Source organism: Canis lupus, chromosome 28, assembly GCF_011100685.1.
Source record: "Canis lupus familiaris isolate Mischka breed German Shepherd chromosome 28, alternate assembly UU_Cfam_GSD_1.0, whole genome shotgun sequence".
NCBI lineage: Eukaryota > Metazoa > Chordata > Mammalia > Carnivora > Canidae > Canis > Canis lupus.
This window is the reverse complement of record NC_049249.1, coordinates 23,871,887-23,893,281: the sequence shown is the minus strand read 5'-3', so window position 1 is coordinate 23,893,281 and position 21,395 is coordinate 23,871,887. Positions and strand designations below refer to the sequence as shown.

Here is a 21,395-nt window from a genome sequence, read left to right as displayed (position 1 = left end):
TAGAAGTCAGACTCAAAGGGAAAATAAACCTGATTAAAAAAAATCCCAAGGAAAGTTATATAAGTACAGTGCAACAAGGTCATAAGCTTAACCGTCCTTCACTGTAATATTTGAAAGTAAATTGGCATTTTAGCGGTCTGCTTTGGTCGTCATTCTTTTTCTCAACTCACAGAGATGCAACAGAATAAGAATGGCTTCACGTGTATCTTACAAACCAAATGGAAAAGTGATAGGCATTATGGGGTAAGACACCTTTAAAAATGAGTATAATACTTTTTAATGGATTAAAAATGAACCTATGAATTCACTTGGACCACCTAAGGAGAAGGTTCTCCAAATAGGGAAAAAATGACATCCTTTTCTTACTACTATGGAGCTCACCAATATTTCAGAGAACCTCACAAAGTAAATTTAAGTGTAACTTGAAAATGTTCTTCAAGAGCTTCACCCAAATGACAACCTCCTCTGTTCTTTTCAGAGCAAAACCACAGCTTTTTGAGATGTAAGACTTTAATAGGGTTGTAATTATAAAGTAAGTGATAACTACACATTAAAAGTGATTATTTTACCACCAGGTAAAAACTCTTATAAACTCACAGGACATGGTCAAATAATTCTTATTGGCATTTAAAAAAATGCATTTTAAAGCGAAGGTATCTTTAGGATTCTGAAAGTATAACCACATACTCCACCAGCCAAAATAATGAATAGAGAAACTTCTTTCTAGCAATTATTTTTTCTGTCAAAAAGTTTAACATTTCTACAGGAAAATATTTTCTCTAATATATATACATACACACTTGGATAAAATAGATGGTTAGGATCAACCCAACTTTATAATCCCATATTCTGTTCCTATACTGTAGAACAATATAAAGTATTAATTTGATATTGTTGCAATAATGTGGACATAGCCTTTCTAAGTTCCAACCTGTGCCTAAACAAAATACTTAAGTTAAAAATCAGATCAGTGTTTATAGGCATAACATTGTGTACTCAGATAACCCAGGACTAGGATATCTTGTTTTTCTAGTTCTGCATCCCTGAAGCATCTGACACTCAGCAGAGCTCAATGAAATCTTGTTGAAAACGTGAAATACAATGTGTACCTTCTTTTATATAATGTATATCACTCCCACTAATATTACCGAATCTGAAATTTATTCTTCTCCCAACTGATAACAGCTCTAAGAGCAAGAAACATACAGTTAATACCATTTTGGATCTATTTTCCCAGAAGTCTTATAAATGGCGTACTGGTAAATGGAGAGAGAGAGAAAAAAAAACAACTTTCTTTTATTTTGTGCAGGAGATATATTTGCTCAGTTTCAAGCTAGCTTAAAACTAGCTTGAAACTTCAAAAATAGTTTTATGTACTACATTGTATTATTGTGCATTGTTTTACCCATCAATCTTCCTGTAGATGATAAAGTAATACATTCAATGATTTATATTTTTGAATAAAATTATTACACTGTACCCAGCAATCAACACCTAAAATATTTCTTGAAAAGAAGGGAAGAGTAGAGGAAGGAGAAAAAGAGAAGAAAGAGGTTAATACGAATGATGAGGAAGAGGTAGAAGAGTAGGGAAATGTCAGCAGACATGGGAAAAACTAAAATGATATAGAAAATGACTGCCTTCAGTTTGATAAAAACCTTGTTTCACTAGATACTTCCAAGACTGATTAAAATTTCAAAATGAGTTCTGTAGTGAGTTGATCAAAATAATAATAATAATAAAGTGAGTTGAAAGACAGTATCAAGAACCAAAAGACAGAATGTGATAAAGCTGCAGTATTGTGGTCTTATACTTCGTAATCCTCCTATAACCCCATGAAACTCTGGAAAACTCCATCAGGAGTTCAGCCAAGACTCTGAGACAATTAAAGATACAAAGGAAGGGACTTTATTATCTTAAATGCATTTGTTCTAATTCTTTTAAAAGTTTCAAACATGAAACACATCTTGTTTGACTTTTAAAAAGGTAAGCTGATACTTGATTGCTTTTCTTATATGAACTCTTAAAAAAAAGATGTAGGCAAAGAGCAGAAACAGTGGTGTACATAAGATATCTTATCCTCATGAAAATGCTGTAAGTCTAAGAATTATTTGTTTTCCAGAAGAAGAAAAAAGTATTCCATATGTTTCTCTAGCTTACTCTATTAGGTCAAATAAATTCGGATTTTGATAAGATATAATCAAAAAGCAAAAACAATCTGAACACATCAAGTAAAACAGGCCTGTGGAAGTATATTCCTAAAATGGGGAATATTTGCAGCTTAAAATTAGGTTAACTATTACAGAGAACTGAAATATTGAAATTGAAGTAAAATCTATTTTTTTAAATTAAAAAATTTGTAAGGGGTATAAACTTTGGAAAAAGGGAACAAAATTTCAGCTGTAAAATGAATATGGCCTGAGGATCTAACAATGGTGATCATAGTTGATAACACTATATAGTGTTATCATAACTGGAACTTGCTATGAAAGCAGAATTTAAATGTTTTTACAATGAGAGAGAGAGAGAGAGAGAGAAACACACAAGAGTCTTCATAGGAAAAAGAATGGCACTCCCAAGAAAACCCTTAAACATATATGGAAGAATCCTTTATATCATTTCTACAACAAATAAGGATTAGATAGAAAATATTTCTTTTATGAAAATAACTTATAAATACATAGCATGTGTATTGTGGTTACTCAGAACATCTATCTTTGCATTTCCCTAATGAAATAAGAAATAAGACACACAGGAAATTGTGATAAATGTATCATTTAAAAAAAAATGTAAGTAGTGCTCAATATAGGGAAAAACATAGGAGTTATAATAATTATTTACCTTACTTTGTTTAGGAAAATGTGAGTAGGCATTACTTGGCAACTAGAATAGCTAGTAACCTATCCAGTAACCCAAAAGAGACTCATTATGCCACCAGTATTAACAGACACACCATCTGTATTACTTCATAGGGATTGTAGGTGTTAACTATACACGGCTAGCTGCCTAAGTTTCTGCATACATGTTCAGATACATATATCTACACATGTATAGGAGATTCAGTGACATGACCTTTATCCAGTTTAAACAGACACAGACTAACTGCTAACCCTGGAGAGTGGATATCTAATTAAATTTTGATTTAATCTTGGCTGATCTTGTTAAAATGCAGATTCTGACTCAGTAGATGTGAAGTGGGACCCAAGATTCTACATTTCTAACAAGCTCCCTGGGGATGTTGCTGGTCCTGATCCCCACTTTGGGTAGTAAGGAACTAACCCATTACTCTTTACACCAATAGAAAATTAAACAAAGTAGTAATATATGTTTACATTCAGAACCTACCTAAAGTGAAGATTTCTAGAGAAAAAGACACCATACTTTTATGAGATAATTTACAAAATCTTTCTACATACATTATTTAATTCATGCCTCTCATAAACTCTAGGAAATAGGTATGATAATCATAATTTTTCAAATGAAATATTATCACAAACCTGGTTTTAAGCACAGATTTATAATTGCAGTGGCCATCACCAACAGCCCAGTGAACTGGCCGTTGTCTAATGTAAAGTCCAACCAGGTGTAAGGACTAATAAGTCTCTATTTGAGGGGGGCGTGATATCCTTAAGGAAGAATCTTTGGAATCTCATGCCAATTGTTTAGGAAATGAGGACAAATTTCAAGCTCCTTGCTCCTGAATGGCTTTAAAAATGATTTATAATTTCCTTGTTTCCATTACTTTGCCACTCTACCCCTATAATCCCTGATTTCCACAACGCAGATCAAGCCACTTGTCTGCTGAAAGCTCTCCAATGGCATCATACTCTAAGAGTCAAATTCAGGCTCCATCCCATGCTCTGGGACCCCATAGAATCTGTACTTTACCTGGCTCTGACCTAATCATGTACTATACCCCCTTGTTCACTCTGATGCAGCCATATGGGTCTTCTTTCTGTTGCCTGAATACCCCAAACATCTTTTCATTTTAGAGTCCTTGTGTTTACTTTTCCCTCTTGGAATTTTCTGCTCCAAATCTGCTTATTGATGGCACCTTTGTACTGTTCAAGACTCAGGTTGCAAAGCACCTCTCTGGGAGGTCTTTCCTGACTAGCTAGTCTAAAGTAGCCTTCATCAGTAACTTTTTAATACCCTGCTTAATTTTGCCACTAGAAGTGTACTAGTCTGTTCATTCATTAATTTAACAAAATTTCTGTCTCATTCTGCCCCCAAGTCCTATCCCCATACATAAGCTGCTTGGGAACAGGGACCTTAGCTATCTTGATTACTACTGTATCACAGCACATGGCACACAGTTTCCAATAGTAGTTTCAGAAAAAATTATGTGAAAGGAAGTTAATAGATGTGAGAAAATGACGTATTTTTACTACAATAGATCAGCTTGGAAAACCTAGGTATGTTAGACTCATTCATATCTAAGTTTGGTCTATTGGTTAAGGGCATGAAATGAAGTCAGATAGTCTTACTATACCATTTCCTAACTTGGTTGTAAAAGTGGGCAAATAACTTAATCTCTCTGTACCCATTTTCCCATTTGTAAAATGAGAAGAGTAATGACCACACAGGGTTGTGGTGGGGACTAAAGAGATACTGAAGGTAGAGGATTGAGAACAGTGTGTGACCCATGTTAAGTGTTCAATAAACATTGCACCATTTCTCCATTAGGTCCAATCACTAGTCCACGGCGAGGAACCTACAAAGGTGGATGGAGCACGTTTTCTTCACACCAGGAAGCTGGCAGAGGTCGAGCACCTTGTTGTAAGAGATCAATGACCAAAATGAAACACCAGAGCTAGGTGGCTTGAAGTGAGAAGGAGTGCTGACTCATAAGGCTTGGATACTCAGAGATGGCAGGAGCAAAGTTCATAATTGGTATAGGCTACTCTTCAAAGATGTGAGGCTACTAACTGTAGACAAACACTCTTATGGTTCCAGAGATGTACTAGCAGGTGCCCTGGGCCTACTTAAGGTACAGGGTAGAATACTAAGGACTATCTTAAACTATCTGCTCACCTGTTGAAAGGAGAGAGTGAGCCTTGTATTTCTGCACTTGTATAATTTCTCTTTCAATCTATTTTGTTTATTAATCATATAGTTTCCATTAGTTGTGTGCCTGTTGTAATTCTGGTATAATTTGCTTCAGAGGAAAGAAAAATCATCATTTCAGAATGAAGGGCAGATGACCCAGAGTTTTAAGTATAAAGTCCCTGACGTCAAACAAAATGGTTATCTCCACAGCTAAGAGTCATCCCTGACTATTAGTAGTAAATGAAGAAAAGGAAGAGTCACTTTCTATGCACATATTTTAGAATAAGAACTTATAGGAAATGCCAAACTGGGTCAAGCCAATGGCTCATACAACTGCCACAGTGTTTGGTCTTTGATGGTCACTCTCAAGGAAGTCTGTTAACAGGTCTGATAATTGTCCCTCTTGATGCAAGTCTTAGATTAAAATGTCCTACCAACAGCTCTTTAGTTTAATATCATATACTCTTTCCTCTGTCTCTTCTTTTCTAGATAGAGCTATCTAATTAACTGGTAATCTCATCAATTTTCTCAAAAAGGAAAGGATTGGAAAGAAATTTGATTGGTATTAAACTCAATATATATCAAGGTGTAAATGGCACATGGAAATAATCATGTATTTTCTCTCAAACCAAAAGCATTCTGGACATGTGTCCCTCTGCTGAGAAGCAGTTCCTAAAGAGACAGTAACTGCCAATCAGACTAACTTTTAAGAACATAAAAAATATTTCAAGAACTTTAGAAGATGAATTTCATTGTTTGCTAGGAAGACACTAGTGGTTAAACTAATATGCTTTCTATGCTGTTTACATATAATTGATTATATATAATAATCAAACTCTTTTATATTTGCCAATAATAGCTATCAAGTAAATGAATAGAAAAGTTTACAGATTTTTGTTGAAACCTCTTGCCAGTAATTCTGAAAGATGAGCACTTTTGCTGACAATAACATAAAAATGTTGACTTTTACAGAGCCATCTCTACTTTCTAAAGAACCTGAATATATATACATGACCTCATTTTACTTTATAACAACCTTAGGAGATACATAGAGTCTGGTGTCAGGTTTAGATTTTGCAAATACAAAAACATACACAGAGAGGTTAAGTGATTTCTCAAAGTCACACAGCTCATTAATTACCAGGCCAAATAATAGAGTTGCTCTCTCTTTCTCCAATTTAGTCCATCACACAGTATTTTCCTAGATTTTGTGGACAAGTAAAATTTCAAAAAACATTTTAGAAGACCCAAATAGGGTTGTCAATTTTGTTATTTTTCCAGAGAGAGGGAAAAATAAATATATAACTTCTACCTGCTATTTATATCATATCATAAAACTATCTTGTCTTTTATCACCCCAAAATAGGAAAAACATCATCTTAGGAAAAGTGCAGTCCTTTTAATTAATAAAATTTGCCTTATGAGAAAGTTACTATTTTGTCATTTTTTTTTTCTCATTCTGCTGTTACCCACAACTCCTGCTGCGGTCTAAGAACTATTAGACCAATACCTGTAAACCATTTCCCTCTTTTGTGCTGTTTCAAGTCTTACTAGCTTTTCTACTTCTTTTGCTCCTTGCATTTCATAGTCTTTAACAAAAAGAAACCAATATGTGCCAAGTTTTTCCTTTTGAAAGATATTGTTCTTCTACTAATATCTTAACAAAAATTATTAGCATCACATATTTAATCCCAGTCAAAACAGAGGGCTGTTGGCTGACCAGGTATGACCAGGCTGAGGGCTAACAAGGAAGCAGGAAATGCATAAACAACATAGGACCTGTTACAGTAACATTTCCCCCCCGCCCCCCATATTACTTTGATAAGAAGCAAGGACAAGACAAAGGCTTTCTGCCTGGCTTCTCATTTCTCACTCCACTTCCAAACTCATCCAAGAAAATGTGATGGCTCTTGTCTATGCAAAGGCTGTACCATATCTGTCTTTACTTCCACAAAGCCCGCCGTGTTCCTTCTTCCAGACTTGGTTTTATAGTCTGCAATAATTTCCCAAGCCTTATATGACAAATAGATATTTAATTTTACAAAACTTTATAAACTACCATTGTATTCTACCAAAGGGATGGAGGTTGGTTTTGGGGACACTCTTAAAGTGACATTTTCCATGTTGACTATATTGATAAGCTGATGTGAATGTGATGTTTTAGTACACATCAAAAGGAATAACCATCAAATCCCATTCAATCTTATCATCTTGATCAATGCAGTATCTGTGATCTTCTTTGATGACTTCCTTAAGCTTTGGGAGGGAAATATATGAATGGTACAGTGAAAGAGAAAAGGTAGCCCAATCCGACAAATCAAGCCCTGTGATCAAGTGTCAAAGCAAGAATATCCCCAACCCAACCAAGTCCCATGTAGAAAGAGGCTCACCAATAGGATGGTTTGTCAAAGAAAGTCCCTTAATGTTTGGCTAAGGACTACATTCTCCAAGGATGTCAAAGTAACATTTTCTAAAAAGTCCTTAAATATATACAAATTTCAACCACAATAAAACTTTTTTCTATAAATAGAGAAAGATAAATGCCTATATATCACCAAATGATCACAGATTAATAATATTTTTATTTGTGTAGTTTTATGGTATACAAAACATTTTTAGCATATGGTATCATTTCTTAGGAATATTCTGAGACAGGCAATATTATTCCACCTACTGAAGAAGAAGCTGAGACTCAGGCATTGTGTGATGTGCTCAAGGTCTCACCAACAAAAGCTAGAACCCAAGTCTGGTCTTTTGACTTCATGTTCAGGGCTCTTTCTGTTACTGACATTCTTAACCAAGACAGTGACTTCTAAAGGTGAGCCCAGGCACAAAAAAGAACAAATGAAAGCTGGCTTTTATTCCAATCAGGGCAGAAAGCCAATCTATTGATAATGTCAGAACGAAGGGCTGCCCACACTGTTAAAGAATCTGGAGGGGTCACAGTTTTCTTTAGGTTCTTCACTATTACTACAATGCCAATGCCATTTGGGCTTCTTCCTATTCAGTTCCTTAGAACTCATCACATAGTAAGCCAGTATAGGACAGCCATGAGCTCAGGGCAAGAGAAAACATCAGCCATTCACAAAAAAAAAATTATTTGGAATAATTTTCATTATACCTGTTCTTCCAAAAAAAACATTTTTATGATGCTAAATTTAAAATATTTAAAATTTAAAATATTTAAAATGGACTTATTGCTAACTACCTATTTCTGTGGCTTATATACAGGGCAAGAACTATCTGAACTACATAAAATAAATTTTATACAATCTATACTTCACTAAACAAAACAAAAAACGTAGTTAAATTATACAAATCGGATGACTATGCAAGATTAATAGATATTTATTTACTGTGTAAAAATACACAGTTGTTGCATAAAATGTTTATAATGAAAAAGCTTGTCCATTTTAAGTATAGACAAGTCTTAGAAGTCAAATTAGGGCTGTATTTTCTGAAATTAATAACTAGTATTAACTCAAACCAAAAGTTTGGACAATTATTAAGTAATGCTATTAAGATTATCATGAACATTAGTCTTGCTGCTTATTATGACTCTTCTTTTTCCATATCTTTTTCCTATCTTATGATTTTTAAAAAACAGAATCATTAGGAATCATTTTCAACACCAGGGCACATAAGGTAAGCTAGATACTGTTATTTCTTTGCCCCCAGCTCACATCATTTAGACTGATTAAAATGTTAATTTTTCCATATGTGAAGAAATGTAAAGGAGCAAACAACTGGAGACTGCACTGTGTGCTAGCAATCATTGCGGGTGGGTAAACTGACAACATGTAACTGCATATTAAGACAAATGTAGAATTTAGACAAAGTATTCCATCTCTTTTCAGATGTATACTTTTAAACCTCAGGAACTGTTTTCAGTAGATGTCATGCCTTTTAACTTGAAAAAAGATAAGCGCAAATAAGCTCCCAATTGTCTCCCCAATATGTAAACCACATCTCGGGCTGCTGTCTCTGCTACTCCTTTGAAGTTTCCCTGAAATGTCATGTGTTGTGAAGACTGCTGTGCATAAGCAAGACAATTTGCTCACTCTCAGAATTCTTACCGGTTTCCACTGCTATTTGGTATCCAGCCTCTAGTCTCCGAGATGACCTTTCCAGCCTCTCTGTGTTATCGAGCAGATGTGCCCTCTGAAAAAGAAAAAGGGAAAAAAATCAGACGGCCGTCTACAATGTTCTTTTTTTGCCTTAAAAAAAAATTAATGCCTTCTTATGTCCTATCACTTCTGGGGTGGGGGGAGATACTATGCATTATAGATAATTTTTAGCAAATCTCCTATGGGCAGATTTCCAATCAATCAATTGTGTACGGATCATCCAGTTTTTTGTTTTAAAAGGCAGATTCATGTTGTATGTGGTCACATGAATCTTATTCCCAAACACTGACAAATGTACGAAGACGAGAGCCAACTGGATCTTTCCTGTTTCAGCAGAGTAGATGTATGAGACACTTGCATAGATTTATGATCCTTATTTTGTATTTATTTTTTATAAAATGCCATCATTAAAAAAACTCATTTGCTCCTTTGATTCCTGCAGATAGTAAATTTTAAACAGAAACTTTATTTTCAAGAGAATGCTCCCCAATTTTGGATGTGTGGCAAGATGCCATATAGAACAACATTTGCTACTAGAACAGAATATTAAACAGCAGATTTGGTTTTAAGACAACTCGGGGCAACCACCAAGAAACAAGAGAAACACATTTCTTCCTGCACAGATACACAAAAATGTGAGTTAGTTCCAAATATAGGACACTAGATTGAAGGTGAACTTTTGACTCCTCCTGTTTTAGACTGAACTAAAATGATAATAATTATATGTACTCTTTTATGCTATATTTGATGGGGAAATGAAAGGATTTTCCCATAATTCTCCATGTCTCAACTTTCTTTTCTACATTGAGGCTGATTTTTTGGTTTTGTTTTTTTATCCATAGTGATCAGTCACTCGATCAGTCAGGTTGACCAACATATTCATAAACTAATCATAGCTGTGAATGAGTAAGAATGTATGCATGCACATGTGAATGTGTGTGTGTGTACAGATGCACATACGTCTGGATACTAGAAATATATGAATATGTGTATCTGTATATTTCTCTGTGTGTACACGCATACATGTATTTGTATAAATTAGTACTCTCCCCCCACCCCCAAATCAGTTTTGGTATCTGGTCAAACGGTAAGAAAAAAATGCAGCCACAACTCCTATAACTTTGTGTTGTTGACAGATGTCATTTAAAATCGAAGAAATGCTTTCTAATAATAATAAAAAAGGAGGTGCCACACATATTATCTGAGTGGCTGTCGAGCGAAACGATCTACCTTGCTCTAATGAGCCCCCATGGATCGTGGAGATGCAAGCTGTATTGACATGCACACTTAAGCTAATACACCTAGACCAGTGCCTCCAAGCTCTAGCAGCCAGGGATGCTGACAGACTATCTCGCTTCCATCTTCAAAGAAAGGAAGTGATTAGTATGTTATCATTACCATTCAAAACGTGATTTCCTTATTCCCTCCCGGCATAGGTGACACATCTGAGATGCGGCCAGACGTTGGAGGCAGCTAAAGCCACATCAAAGCTTTCCTTGAAAATTTTTTTTGGGGGGAAGGGCGGGGGGGGGGGGGGGGGGGGGGGGGGCGAAGAATCATTAAAACAATGCATTTCGAACAGAGAGATAGGACCTGATGTGAAGGTCAGGAAAGCTGCAACAGTCTATAATAATTAATAGAGTTGTCTAATATACAGTGAAGAAATTAAGAGAAAAGCTGCCCCTCCCTCCACAAAAAAAAAAAAAAACCTAAATAAATAAAAAGGAGGAAGGAAGGAATGCTTATATCATGAAAACGCTAAATCACTGAAGGCTGTAATTGAGAAAAAGAAAAGCAAGAGGAGCTCTCTGTGTTTGGTATACATGACTATTTTTAAATAAAATTAAACACTTCACTCAGCTTATCAAAAATAGCTTTCTTCCTCCTAATTTTCTCTATACGCATGTTTTAGGAGTAGGGAGTATTCTTCCCTTTTCTGAATATTGTTCTCTACTCTAACAAAGGACTTAATTTCAAACTGGTAATTCTCTTAAAAATATATCACATTTGTGAAATCAAGAGTAAATCTGAATTGGAATTCTGAATAACAGAACAAAAATTTTGGGCTCATTTTCATATTGGATGAAATCCCTAAATTAAAAGAAAACACTTAGCTACTGTAGAATTTAAAAAAAAAATCAAAGATCAATACTGGGAATGGACAGTCTAATTATATGATACTAGATGGTGTAAGAAACAAAGCATTTAAATGTAAAATGATTCTTGGAATTCCACGAAGGGGAGCCAAAGCGGATTATTAAGTGTATGGCTCTAACGGGGAGCAAAATTTCTAAAAGATTGTTTTTTAAAAAAAGATATCTTCCTAAATAATGGAAGCAACTCTTCTTCAGGACAGTTTATCAGAGCAAATCTGCACACAAGAGGACTACCAGTTTACCAGCAAGCTTTCCAGCAGGACCCCACTTTGTATTTTGGAACCTCTTCACTTAAGTCAAGCTAAAATCAAGTTCTTGTAACAGCTGTGCTATTTACATTGTTCCCTTAGTTGTGCATTGCCCTGGTCTCTGAAAATGAAAGGAAATACACTACAGTAGCCGCTGATGCTTTCAACTTGCCCCCACACTCCATCCCAAACTCATTCTCTCACCCTCTCCTCAGCCCTTTCAAAGCAGGTAAGTGAAGCTGTGCAGGAGCTTCAGACAGAGCTCTACTTGCATGAGGAGCTGTGCAATGTGGCGAACTGGAGATGCAGGATTCAGCACAGCCAACACCAGTTCAGCTGCCTGTGCACACTAGCCTGCCTCCAAGCATGCCCCGTTTCCAGAACTGAGCCGGGAAAGAGCATCACAAGGAAGGGATGGGGCACACTCTGTATCCAAACACAACCTAACATCCTATTTTGAAGCAGACTGGTGCCTGTGTTCTTAGAAGAGGTACAAGGAGGAAATCTGGGGTACACTCACTGTTCGATTACTATTTGAATCCTGGCTGAGAAACAATTTCTTTTGAGCAAACCATATACCAATGCACTGCCATCATCATAATCTATTTTACAAATATCGATGCTATATACATATCAAAGACTGTTAAAAGAATATTCCAGAGTATATTATTCTATTAGTTGAATGATTTAATTCTTCCAAGTACAATTCCATTCCGGGTTATAGTTTTGGAAACACGCAGCCCAGAGCCATTATTGATGAAACGGTTGCTATAGGCACAACAAAAGAATTAAGCCAAAAACGATGATAAAACTGTATTTTACAAGAAATGCAGATGTGAGGTTTTCAGATTTTAGAATTAAGATTTCTAAGTCCATACAATTCAGCTTAACAAAAATAAATCTGTCAAAAACGCCGACTTGTAATAAGGCCTAATATTTTATTAATTATATTCACTAAATTCAGGAGAAGAGCTTCGTGTAGTTTCTTCATATAGAGGTTTGTGCGTCTATTGTTAGTTCCATTAAGATTTGAAAACATATTCTTTACCTAAGCAGGAGCATACACAAATACACATAAAGCAGATATTCTGGCTTGCAAGGAAAATAATGTTGAGTATCACTCATCTCAGGAATAATCTTATACAACAAAACTACAATTGATTATATTCACTTACCATATACATCTGCTATCATAAAAAACCACAAAAATGTTGGAGGATAAGGGTTTTATATATTTTCACCCTTTATTTTATATATCATTATTACTTTTACTAAGAGAGGACATCACTAGAGTATCTTAAGTCAAAAGGGTTGGTGAAAACCACTGTCTACAAGCCTCTCATTTAGCATTCATGTCACCTATAGACTGATGACATACTAATAAAAAAATTCTAGGAAAATCTCAATCAATGCAGTCAGTCTAACCTCAAAAATAATTCGTAGTACTCTTTATAAGCAATTAGCTTTCAAATTGCAATACGGGCCATTATTTTATGTCCTAATATAAAAGCAACAAAACTCAACCTCACTAAGCCAAAAAAAAAAAAAAAAAGTAACTCTAATTAAAAAAAAACACACAACAAGATAGAAAACAAGACCAGAATCATTCAGCATCCCTCATTGATACAGGGATAAAATGATAAACTTTGCTGTAAATATTTGCTGGGACACAAAAAAGTCCAGACCTGCATTATAAAACAGGCCAGCAACTCAGGAAAATGAGAACTCACTTGGGTGCTATTTCCTACAAAAAGGAAAGTGTTTAACAATGAGGAGAGCTTTGGCTATTCTTAAGTATCTGTGTACACAGTCTAGTAGAGCATTTATAACATATGTGTGTTTCTCTAAAAGGAAAACAGATTCGTGGTATCTTGTGTTGAACCTAAGAATTTTGGGTGAGGGAAAAGAGTGTATTTAAAAAAAAATTTCAGTAAATTGGAATGTCAGGGGAAAAAACATTTTAATCACATTGACTTCTTTGAGAAACTAATACAAATAAAATAAACCTGAAGTTAGTCTACATTAACATTAAAACTACACTTGGATAAAGTTTTAAGATATCCTTTTATTTTTCCTTCCTTTTTTGGCCTTTAAAATATGAATTTTCTCCGGATGCCAACCAACAACAACGATCACTGTGATAAGCATGATTAGGGTTTACTTGTTTTTTAAAAGATAGTCAGCAGAGAACATTGCTAGCCATATAATCAATATTTTTGCTATGTGTAAATTTTCCTGGAAAAAAATGAACCCAAAGATCTTACTTCAGATTTGGAAACTCAATTTTATAGGAAAAAGCAGAATTAAAAAAAAAAAAAGCAAGCTAGGAAGTACTCACCTCTTCACGTAATTTTATCAACTGCAACATGAATGCACAAAAAAAAAGATAAAAAGGAAAGAAATGGCAGGAAGGAAAGATCAGTTGTGTGACAGGATACAGAATTAACATTGACAATTTATCTGTTTACATGTTTAGCATTTAAAAATCACAGACAAACACATTAAAAGAACCTAAACATAGACTACATGCAGAGTTTTTTGAACGAATAAAGATCACTTTCTCACACTGTCACATTAAACAAAGAGAATAGTGTGAAATTCTCTTTTAAAGTACATCTAAGACACCATCATGAAATAAAGGGGAACGGCTTCATAGAAGTCTATATTATAAAGAAAGAAAACAAGTTTACTGTTCCTCTCTTCTAAGAATGTACCACTGAAGAGGTTTTGTATATACAAGTTTTCAGGATGTTTCTCTATTTTGAATCTTGACAACTGATTTCAGATTTTACCTACAAATGAAAATGATTAATAGTTCATGCTTTTGTCCCAATAAATGTTTAAAACAAATAGTTATGTTAGTTAATATCATACATGGGCCCACTCTAGTAATAGGATTGTATTTGTATTATTTTAATTGGGAATAAAGCATGCCAAGGGAGACAATATTCAAGACATAGTACCCAAATATTTCACTATCTTTATAAATATTGTGTGTATCGGTGTTAGTTTCCAGGATTTGTTTTGCTTAAGAGGCTACTGCAATCGTGCGATGTTTTTATTTTTAATTTTTGAAGTTTCTTCATTTTTCAATTTTCATCTTGTAAACCAGGTCATCTCAAAGCCATGAGCTATGCTATGAGCTCTCCTACTTCATTTGTACTGCTGTCTATTCTCACTGAAGTCACACCAAAAAAACACTCTTTACTTGTAAGTAAATTCCCTATGATAATGTTTTAATTCTCCTATGCAGAACATTTTTTATTTGCCTTAAATATAACAGATAAAATAAGTTACTTAATTCTTTAGAAACTGGAAAATGGATATATAACCATATATCTGACTCATTCTTTGTGTGTGTGTGTGTGCGTGCACTGGGGGTATGTATATGTTTCACAGTATTTTAAATCAAATATCATTGTGTAGTTGAGATGACTGCCATAGTTTCTGCAATGAACAGAAACTGAAACCTATATTGTGAAAGACTATAAACCACATTCTAGGTCTGAAATTTGCATCCTCAGCATTTCAGGTCTACAACTGATAATTTTTAAACATCCAAATATCTGTAACATCTGTTATAATACTTGACATATACAGGCCAATAAATTAAACTATTGCTTTGGGAGAAAACATGCCATAAATTGCTCACTATAAGTCTCTCTAGAAGTTTCATGTTTACTATTAGTCCTGCTTTCTCAATGCTTAATGCTGTTTTTGTCTCCAATTCAAGGAAGGCAGTATGCATTCCAGCTCATTCTGTTATTTATTACATGAAAAGTATTTCAAGTACAAAGAATGAGATTTCAAAATCGTTATGAATCTTTTAGAGAAAGGGTACAGAATCTATTACATAATGTCTCTCAATGCATTTAGTGGAAATGAAACTTTTAATACTGTCCTTTCAAAATGTACAGGAAGATGTAATTATTTTTAATTAATATACTCATTCTCTCAGCAACCATCCAGTGTCTATGAGTCAAGCATCCTGTTTCATGTGAAAAGTTACCATTCTTCCCAAGAATAAGTAAAATTTTAAACTAAAATACCTGGCTTATCATATATAGGAATCTTTCTCTGTGCTATCTGAACATCATGGGAGAAAAAGGCAAACATTAATTCTCAGAAAGAGACGATCTGGGAATTGATCGCACAGCTATCTTTTCTTTCTGGGGGCACCATTCTTCAGTTGACTATGATACTTAAAGGGCCAAAGTTTAAAACTACTCCTCAGCAATTGAGACCATTTGGGGCATGCCACCCTGCCATAATCAATGAGTGTTTAAAAATGCTACCCATTTGTTTTTTCAATAGGTTCCAAACAAAAAACGTTCTATCTTGTTTGTGCTGCATGGCTGCATTCAAGCTCTACACCGGATTTGTAGCTAAGCTAGGTAATGGGAGGGGTTTTAATCTTCATCTTTTTTTTTTGTTGTTGTTAGGCTGGGAGTTTTCATTCAAGTAAACAAAAGATGGTCTATTTTTGAAAATTAACAATGCTTAGACTGGACTGAAAGTAGTGATTTCGTATTTTATTGAGTTACTAGCTCCATCATAGGCGACTTGAAAATGTGCCATGCCACCATGTTGAGTTATGATAATCAACATCTTTTTTGAAACAAAGATGTTTTTTTTTTTTTTTTTTTTCCCTCTCCCCCAATGCAGAATTTGATACAAGAGGTAATCTGTTCCTTTGTGGGCTGAAAAAAAATCTGGTTTACGCTGGTTTGAACCAGTGGAATCTCTTGTGGCTTAAGCCTTCTGCTGTGGCTAAAATCAAAACTGCACTGCAGCGCATGTGAGGGTTCATGCGCGCGCGCCTGTGTGTGTGAGGGTGTCACGTGAGCCCCAGAACTACCGATTTTTTTTTTTTAAAGCTGATAACGCCACTGCCTTCTCTGTCCGCATACAGATAACGAATAAATGCTGAACTCTATTAAACGCCCTTTACACATTATCGTGGGTCGAACACACAATTTTCTGAACTTATGATGACAGTCTATTTATTTTGCTATAAACCCTCAGCACGTAACGAACAGATTTGTGCCTGGTAATGATCTGCTCTGCCAGGGCTATATGAAATGATACCGACCTTCTTTAGATCTTGGGGAATTAAATTGACCGACTTCACCCCCTGGTCTGTGGCTGAAGTTTGACACACTTTATGCACAGCAAGCCCAAATCGGAACTTAAGAGAACCTCGCATTAAAAAAAATTAAGCAATCGTATCTGCTAAATGTTGCTACGCCACAAAATTTTCGGCACGTTTAGGAATATCCTACTCCTTAGACACGGATTTGAACCTTCTATTTAGGATTTACTAAAATTTCATTTACTCACATTTATTCACCGATCAGTGTAATTTTGCGTACGGAAACTGAGAGACCATTAGTAGGGTTCAAACGTAAGAGTCTGGAACATTTTATGCGCCCCATCATCAGACTCCACTATATGAAGGGGATTAGGGGATTTAATTCGGTAAGATTTTTTTTTTTCCTTTCCTGAGAATGATTTTCATGAAACTAAATCAAGGTAACAATTATTAAAGTTTCCACTCAAATACAGCACTGCTACATTTCAAAAACACAACTCTCTCAAGGAATTACAATGTTGCCATATGGAATGGAAAACATGGTATTTTAAAATAATAGAATGATAATGCCTAAGACAATAGTCCTTGGAAAGCTGATGATGACCCAACAATACTCAAATGTGCAATGTAGGTAATTTTGTCCCTTCTTTGTAAATGAGGGATGAGCTATATTTGATTGTATGAAATGGATATGAATCAGAAATGAATTTATACAAAGCAATTAATTTGCAATTAAATGAAACTGTGTACTGTATGAGGGACGTTAAAGATGCACTTGAAAAATTCTTAATTGCTGAAATCTTGACATTTCTAATCATGTCAGAAATGTTTATATAAGAGTAAATTAATATACTTTATAGTTAATTGACAGATTATGTGTCTAACAGATTTTAGATGCCTTAAAAAAAAAGCATTATAAATGACCAGAATGAGAAATAATAGCTATGGCATTCATATTTGCCTAAATCTCTACAAAGAAGCTACTATAAGGAGGATGTATATGTTGCATCGAAAATAACTAGTCAGCAGTTAGTTTATTTGACCTATTTGCAACCATTGTTATAATTCTTTATTATTTCCCTTTTCTGATAGATATATGTATTTTTAAGTTGAGATATATCCCAATTTCAGTGAAACATATATTTTGGTTTCATTTTATTTATCTCCAAGTTTTCTCTGTTTATTAAAAGTTTATCTTAAATATTACATAGCTATAAAGTTCTAAAAATTTATCAACAATTAACTTGAAGATAAACTTAGTTGTGGGCAGAAAATATTTTCTTATGTAAATTATAGGTAATCCTACCCTGAAAAAAAAAACAAAAAACAAAAAACAAAACTATGTTCTCAGCCCCTGAGCTACAAAAGTTAATACATAAAGAGCAAACTTAAAATCTTTTCTTCCTTTAAAGAAAGGGCTTCTGTTTTGATTCCATAGTCTGACTGAATACTGATGCAGAATTAAGAGTAATTCTCAAGTGACCATTCCTGGCTAAGGGATGTGGTTTACTTTGAGGGATTTTAATTCCTATATTATGATAAAAATCCTCAAAACAAAATTTAATGATTTCATTATGGAATAAAAATTTTGTTATGGTTGGCGACAAGATATCCAAAAAGTTAAGTGTGGTCTCTTTGAACTTTCAAACCTAATTCAAATTTTGGACTGAAAAGTTCACATAACTAATAATCTAACAGTTACACTGTCTCATGACTATAATTTATCATATTCTATTTATTGAAGTGACAGCTCCTTACAACTAAACTTCAGGTTCTCCAAGCACATTCAGAATTTGTAAGTTTGATTTATACAAGTCCAGAGGAAATCTCTGCGTAATCACTTTAAAGTGACAGGAATATAATTTGAAAAATTCAGAAAATACGAACTCTATCTATTTTTGTAGAATATTTTTCTTTAGGCATAAAAAATCATACTTATATGTACGTGAGGCAAATGTTTTAGGCACATAAAATGTCCATTAAGAGAAGTGAACATGCCTTAAAAAAAAAAAAAGGGATCCCTGTCAGAGTACTACAACATCTATTAGAATAAAGGAGTCTGAGTTAGACAGGAACACCCCTTCCTTTCTATTTCCTCTATATTAAGCAGTAGTTTCAAATGAGGGAAAGATCTATAGCTTTCTAGAGAATTGACATGGGAACTCTGCATTCACTTTTTTTTTGCAAAAAAGAGAATACTTTTTTTGTAGTAAAGATATGAAATAAAATTATGATTCACTCATTCAAGAGATATGAACAATCTAAATCACACTTAAAATAGGAAGAAAATATTTTTCCTCTCATTCTTGTGTTATTTAACCTATTATGAGTAAAACTCTTTATCCCATCACCCTTTTATGTTTGATGTGCTCCTTATTTTTCTTCCCCTTAGCTGTTCTCACATTTCAATCAGAAAAGCTGAAATCCCAAGTCAAATCTTAACATGTTTACATGTCTAAACTCAAGCTGATGACATCCAAATGGTGGATGAGGTGAGATATTTCCAAAATCAAATATAATCAGCTGAGTGATTCTTCTCCTCCCCCCATCCTTTATTGGGGGGGGGGTGTGGATGGCTGGGGGCCTTAATCACATAAACAACATCCCATTTACAATATTTACATTAGAGTAGATAGTAATAAAGTTTTAGCATATATAGACTTATAATCTATTTGAAATGTTAAATACAATTATACAAGTCTTATAATGTGTATCAATATGTTTTACCATCTTATTAAAATTTCGGTTTACTCAATGAATGATTTATGCTCATTTTTATTTAGGCAGAGTAGAGACCTTTACAATACTTGTCAAAGGAATATTAATAAACACGTTCAGGTCTTGCTTCTGAAGTTCCCATCATTTACTTTCTCTAAAAGTGTCAAAGAGAGTAAGTCACTAGGGTTGTTTGAGACATTTTAAAAGTCATCTCTACGCGGAGGTTCTTAAAACATTTTTTTAAGTCATATATATTATCTAGAAGAATTAATGAAGTCTGCAGTATTAATTCAAAGAAAGAAGTGGGACATTAATTAGACTCATGACACTGCTGTGTGATCCAATGAGAACTGACAGCCAAGTTATAAGGCCCTTTTAAGAAGAAATTGTATCTTATTTTTGGCCTATGCAGATCTTAAACTGTAGAAAGACTTTTCCTATTATTATTATTATTTGACAGAGGCAGGACCTCTCTCTGAGTATCTAAGTTCCACACTGGTGCTCACAATTTGCATTTTGGTGAATGTATTTTAAGAAGCCCCACAATAGGAGACCGAGCTGCCCTGTTGAATTTTGAAAGCTTACTTTCATTTGTTTTGCTGCAAGTGTTGATTTAATTATACTGCATTATTATCAAAGCTGCATTATGTACTGTTTTATTCCTTTTACATGTGTTTGAGGTGAAGACCTTGGCTTTGTCTGCAAACAGTGTGTTTCAAGTTATTCCTTAAGTACTAAATAATAAAGAAAAGAGAAGAAAAGATTTTTTTAAAAGATAGCAGACAGTGATCACAAGGTAAAGGGTTAAATGTAAGATCTCCAAGAAACATTTTGAAGTTGATTAAGACTCCAGCTTTGCATTAAACAGTATCGCTTCCACATGAGTTGCTGCTAATACTGTTAAGGAGCAGCTTGAGAGCCCAGTATGCCAGTGACCTCCTTCACCCTCCAGCCACCCACCGGGCCTTCCTGATTAGCATTCTACCTGGTTCTCTGAGGAATTCCCATCATCCCCTAGGAGCTCATTCCGTACTTCGTCACTGTAGGCGATCCGTGACCTTTTCTATAAAACAAAACAAAAAGGGAGAGAGCGAGATGAACGTTAGAAAGTAAAGGCTTCGAAGCATTATTGGTATCAAGGCTGATCATTTCAAACCTCGAGAGCCCCCTAATGGAAACCTATTTGCTAAGATCTGCCGAGCAAAGTTGTGTAAAGTTCTTGAACTTGAGAAGTTTGATGTAAATTAGAAGTTTTTCAAATGCCAGTAATGAAAGAAAAATCTGCATTATGTAAGTACTCCATTAATATTCACAAGTGGATCAGAACTGGTATATTATTCCATATGTAGTCATTCAAATAAGACCACTGAACTGAAGGAGATATAGCTGTCTAGCTGTATATTGGCAAAACTCACCAGATTGTAATTAAAACAAGTGTATATTGAGGTCTTTAAAATTGTGGCAGGAAATGAACTATATAATATAGGTCTTTTAAAATCTCTAATTCTAGGATAATATTATGACTCCAACTGGAATGCCTGGAAAACAGTTCATCTGTATTTCCTGCATTATTGTAATGTTACTAGCCAGAAAGAGATGGAACTTAAAAGTCCATCCTCTTTCCAAACAGTAACTTAAATGTCCCTAAGCCCTCCTCAAATAATGGCCTAAGGAAAAGAAATGCATGTGTGTGTGTGTGTGTGTGTGTGTGTGTGTGTGTGTGTTAAAACAAATTAAATTTCCCAATCCCAGTAAATAAAGGCAAGTGGGCTGAGTCAACCTTTCTCAATCCCAGTAAATAAAGACAAGTGGGCTATGAGTCAACACTTCACTCAGTGAAATTTTGTTTTATAAGAAATCAACCTTGACCTGTTAAGTCAGAGGGACATGTCTATAAGCAATTCATGACTTATCTAAATGTCCACACATTTGGAAAAGCTAAAGGCTCTGAAAGTTAGTTATGAAGCTAGAGTGCCATCCTCAGATCCTCCTTCAGCATCACCCT

The 21,395-nt window shown here is 34.6% G+C and overlaps 1 protein-coding gene across 11 annotated transcripts in view; it reads right to left on the bottom strand.

Annotated features, from left to right (window-relative positions):
- Positions 1-21,395, bottom strand: part of VTI1A (vesicle transport through interaction with t-SNAREs 1A) — a 357,029-nt gene that overhangs the window by 257,446 nt on the left and 78,188 nt on the right. For 7 of the 11 annotated variants that reach the window (XM_038578806.1, XM_038578800.1, XM_038578805.1 and 4 more), the window contains exons 4-6: positions 20,376-20,453; positions 13,919-13,939; positions 9,126-9,210 (exon numbers count right to left, since the gene is read on the bottom strand). In XM_038578806.1, the coding sequence (XP_038434734.1) occupies positions 9,126-9,210; positions 13,919-13,939; positions 20,376-20,453 (184 nt within the window). The remainder of the gene's footprint in view (positions 1-9,125; positions 9,211-13,918; positions 13,940-20,375; positions 20,454-21,395) is intronic. The other 4 variants (XM_038578808.1, XM_038578802.1, XM_038578799.1 and 1 more) reach the window with 1 other exon arrangement.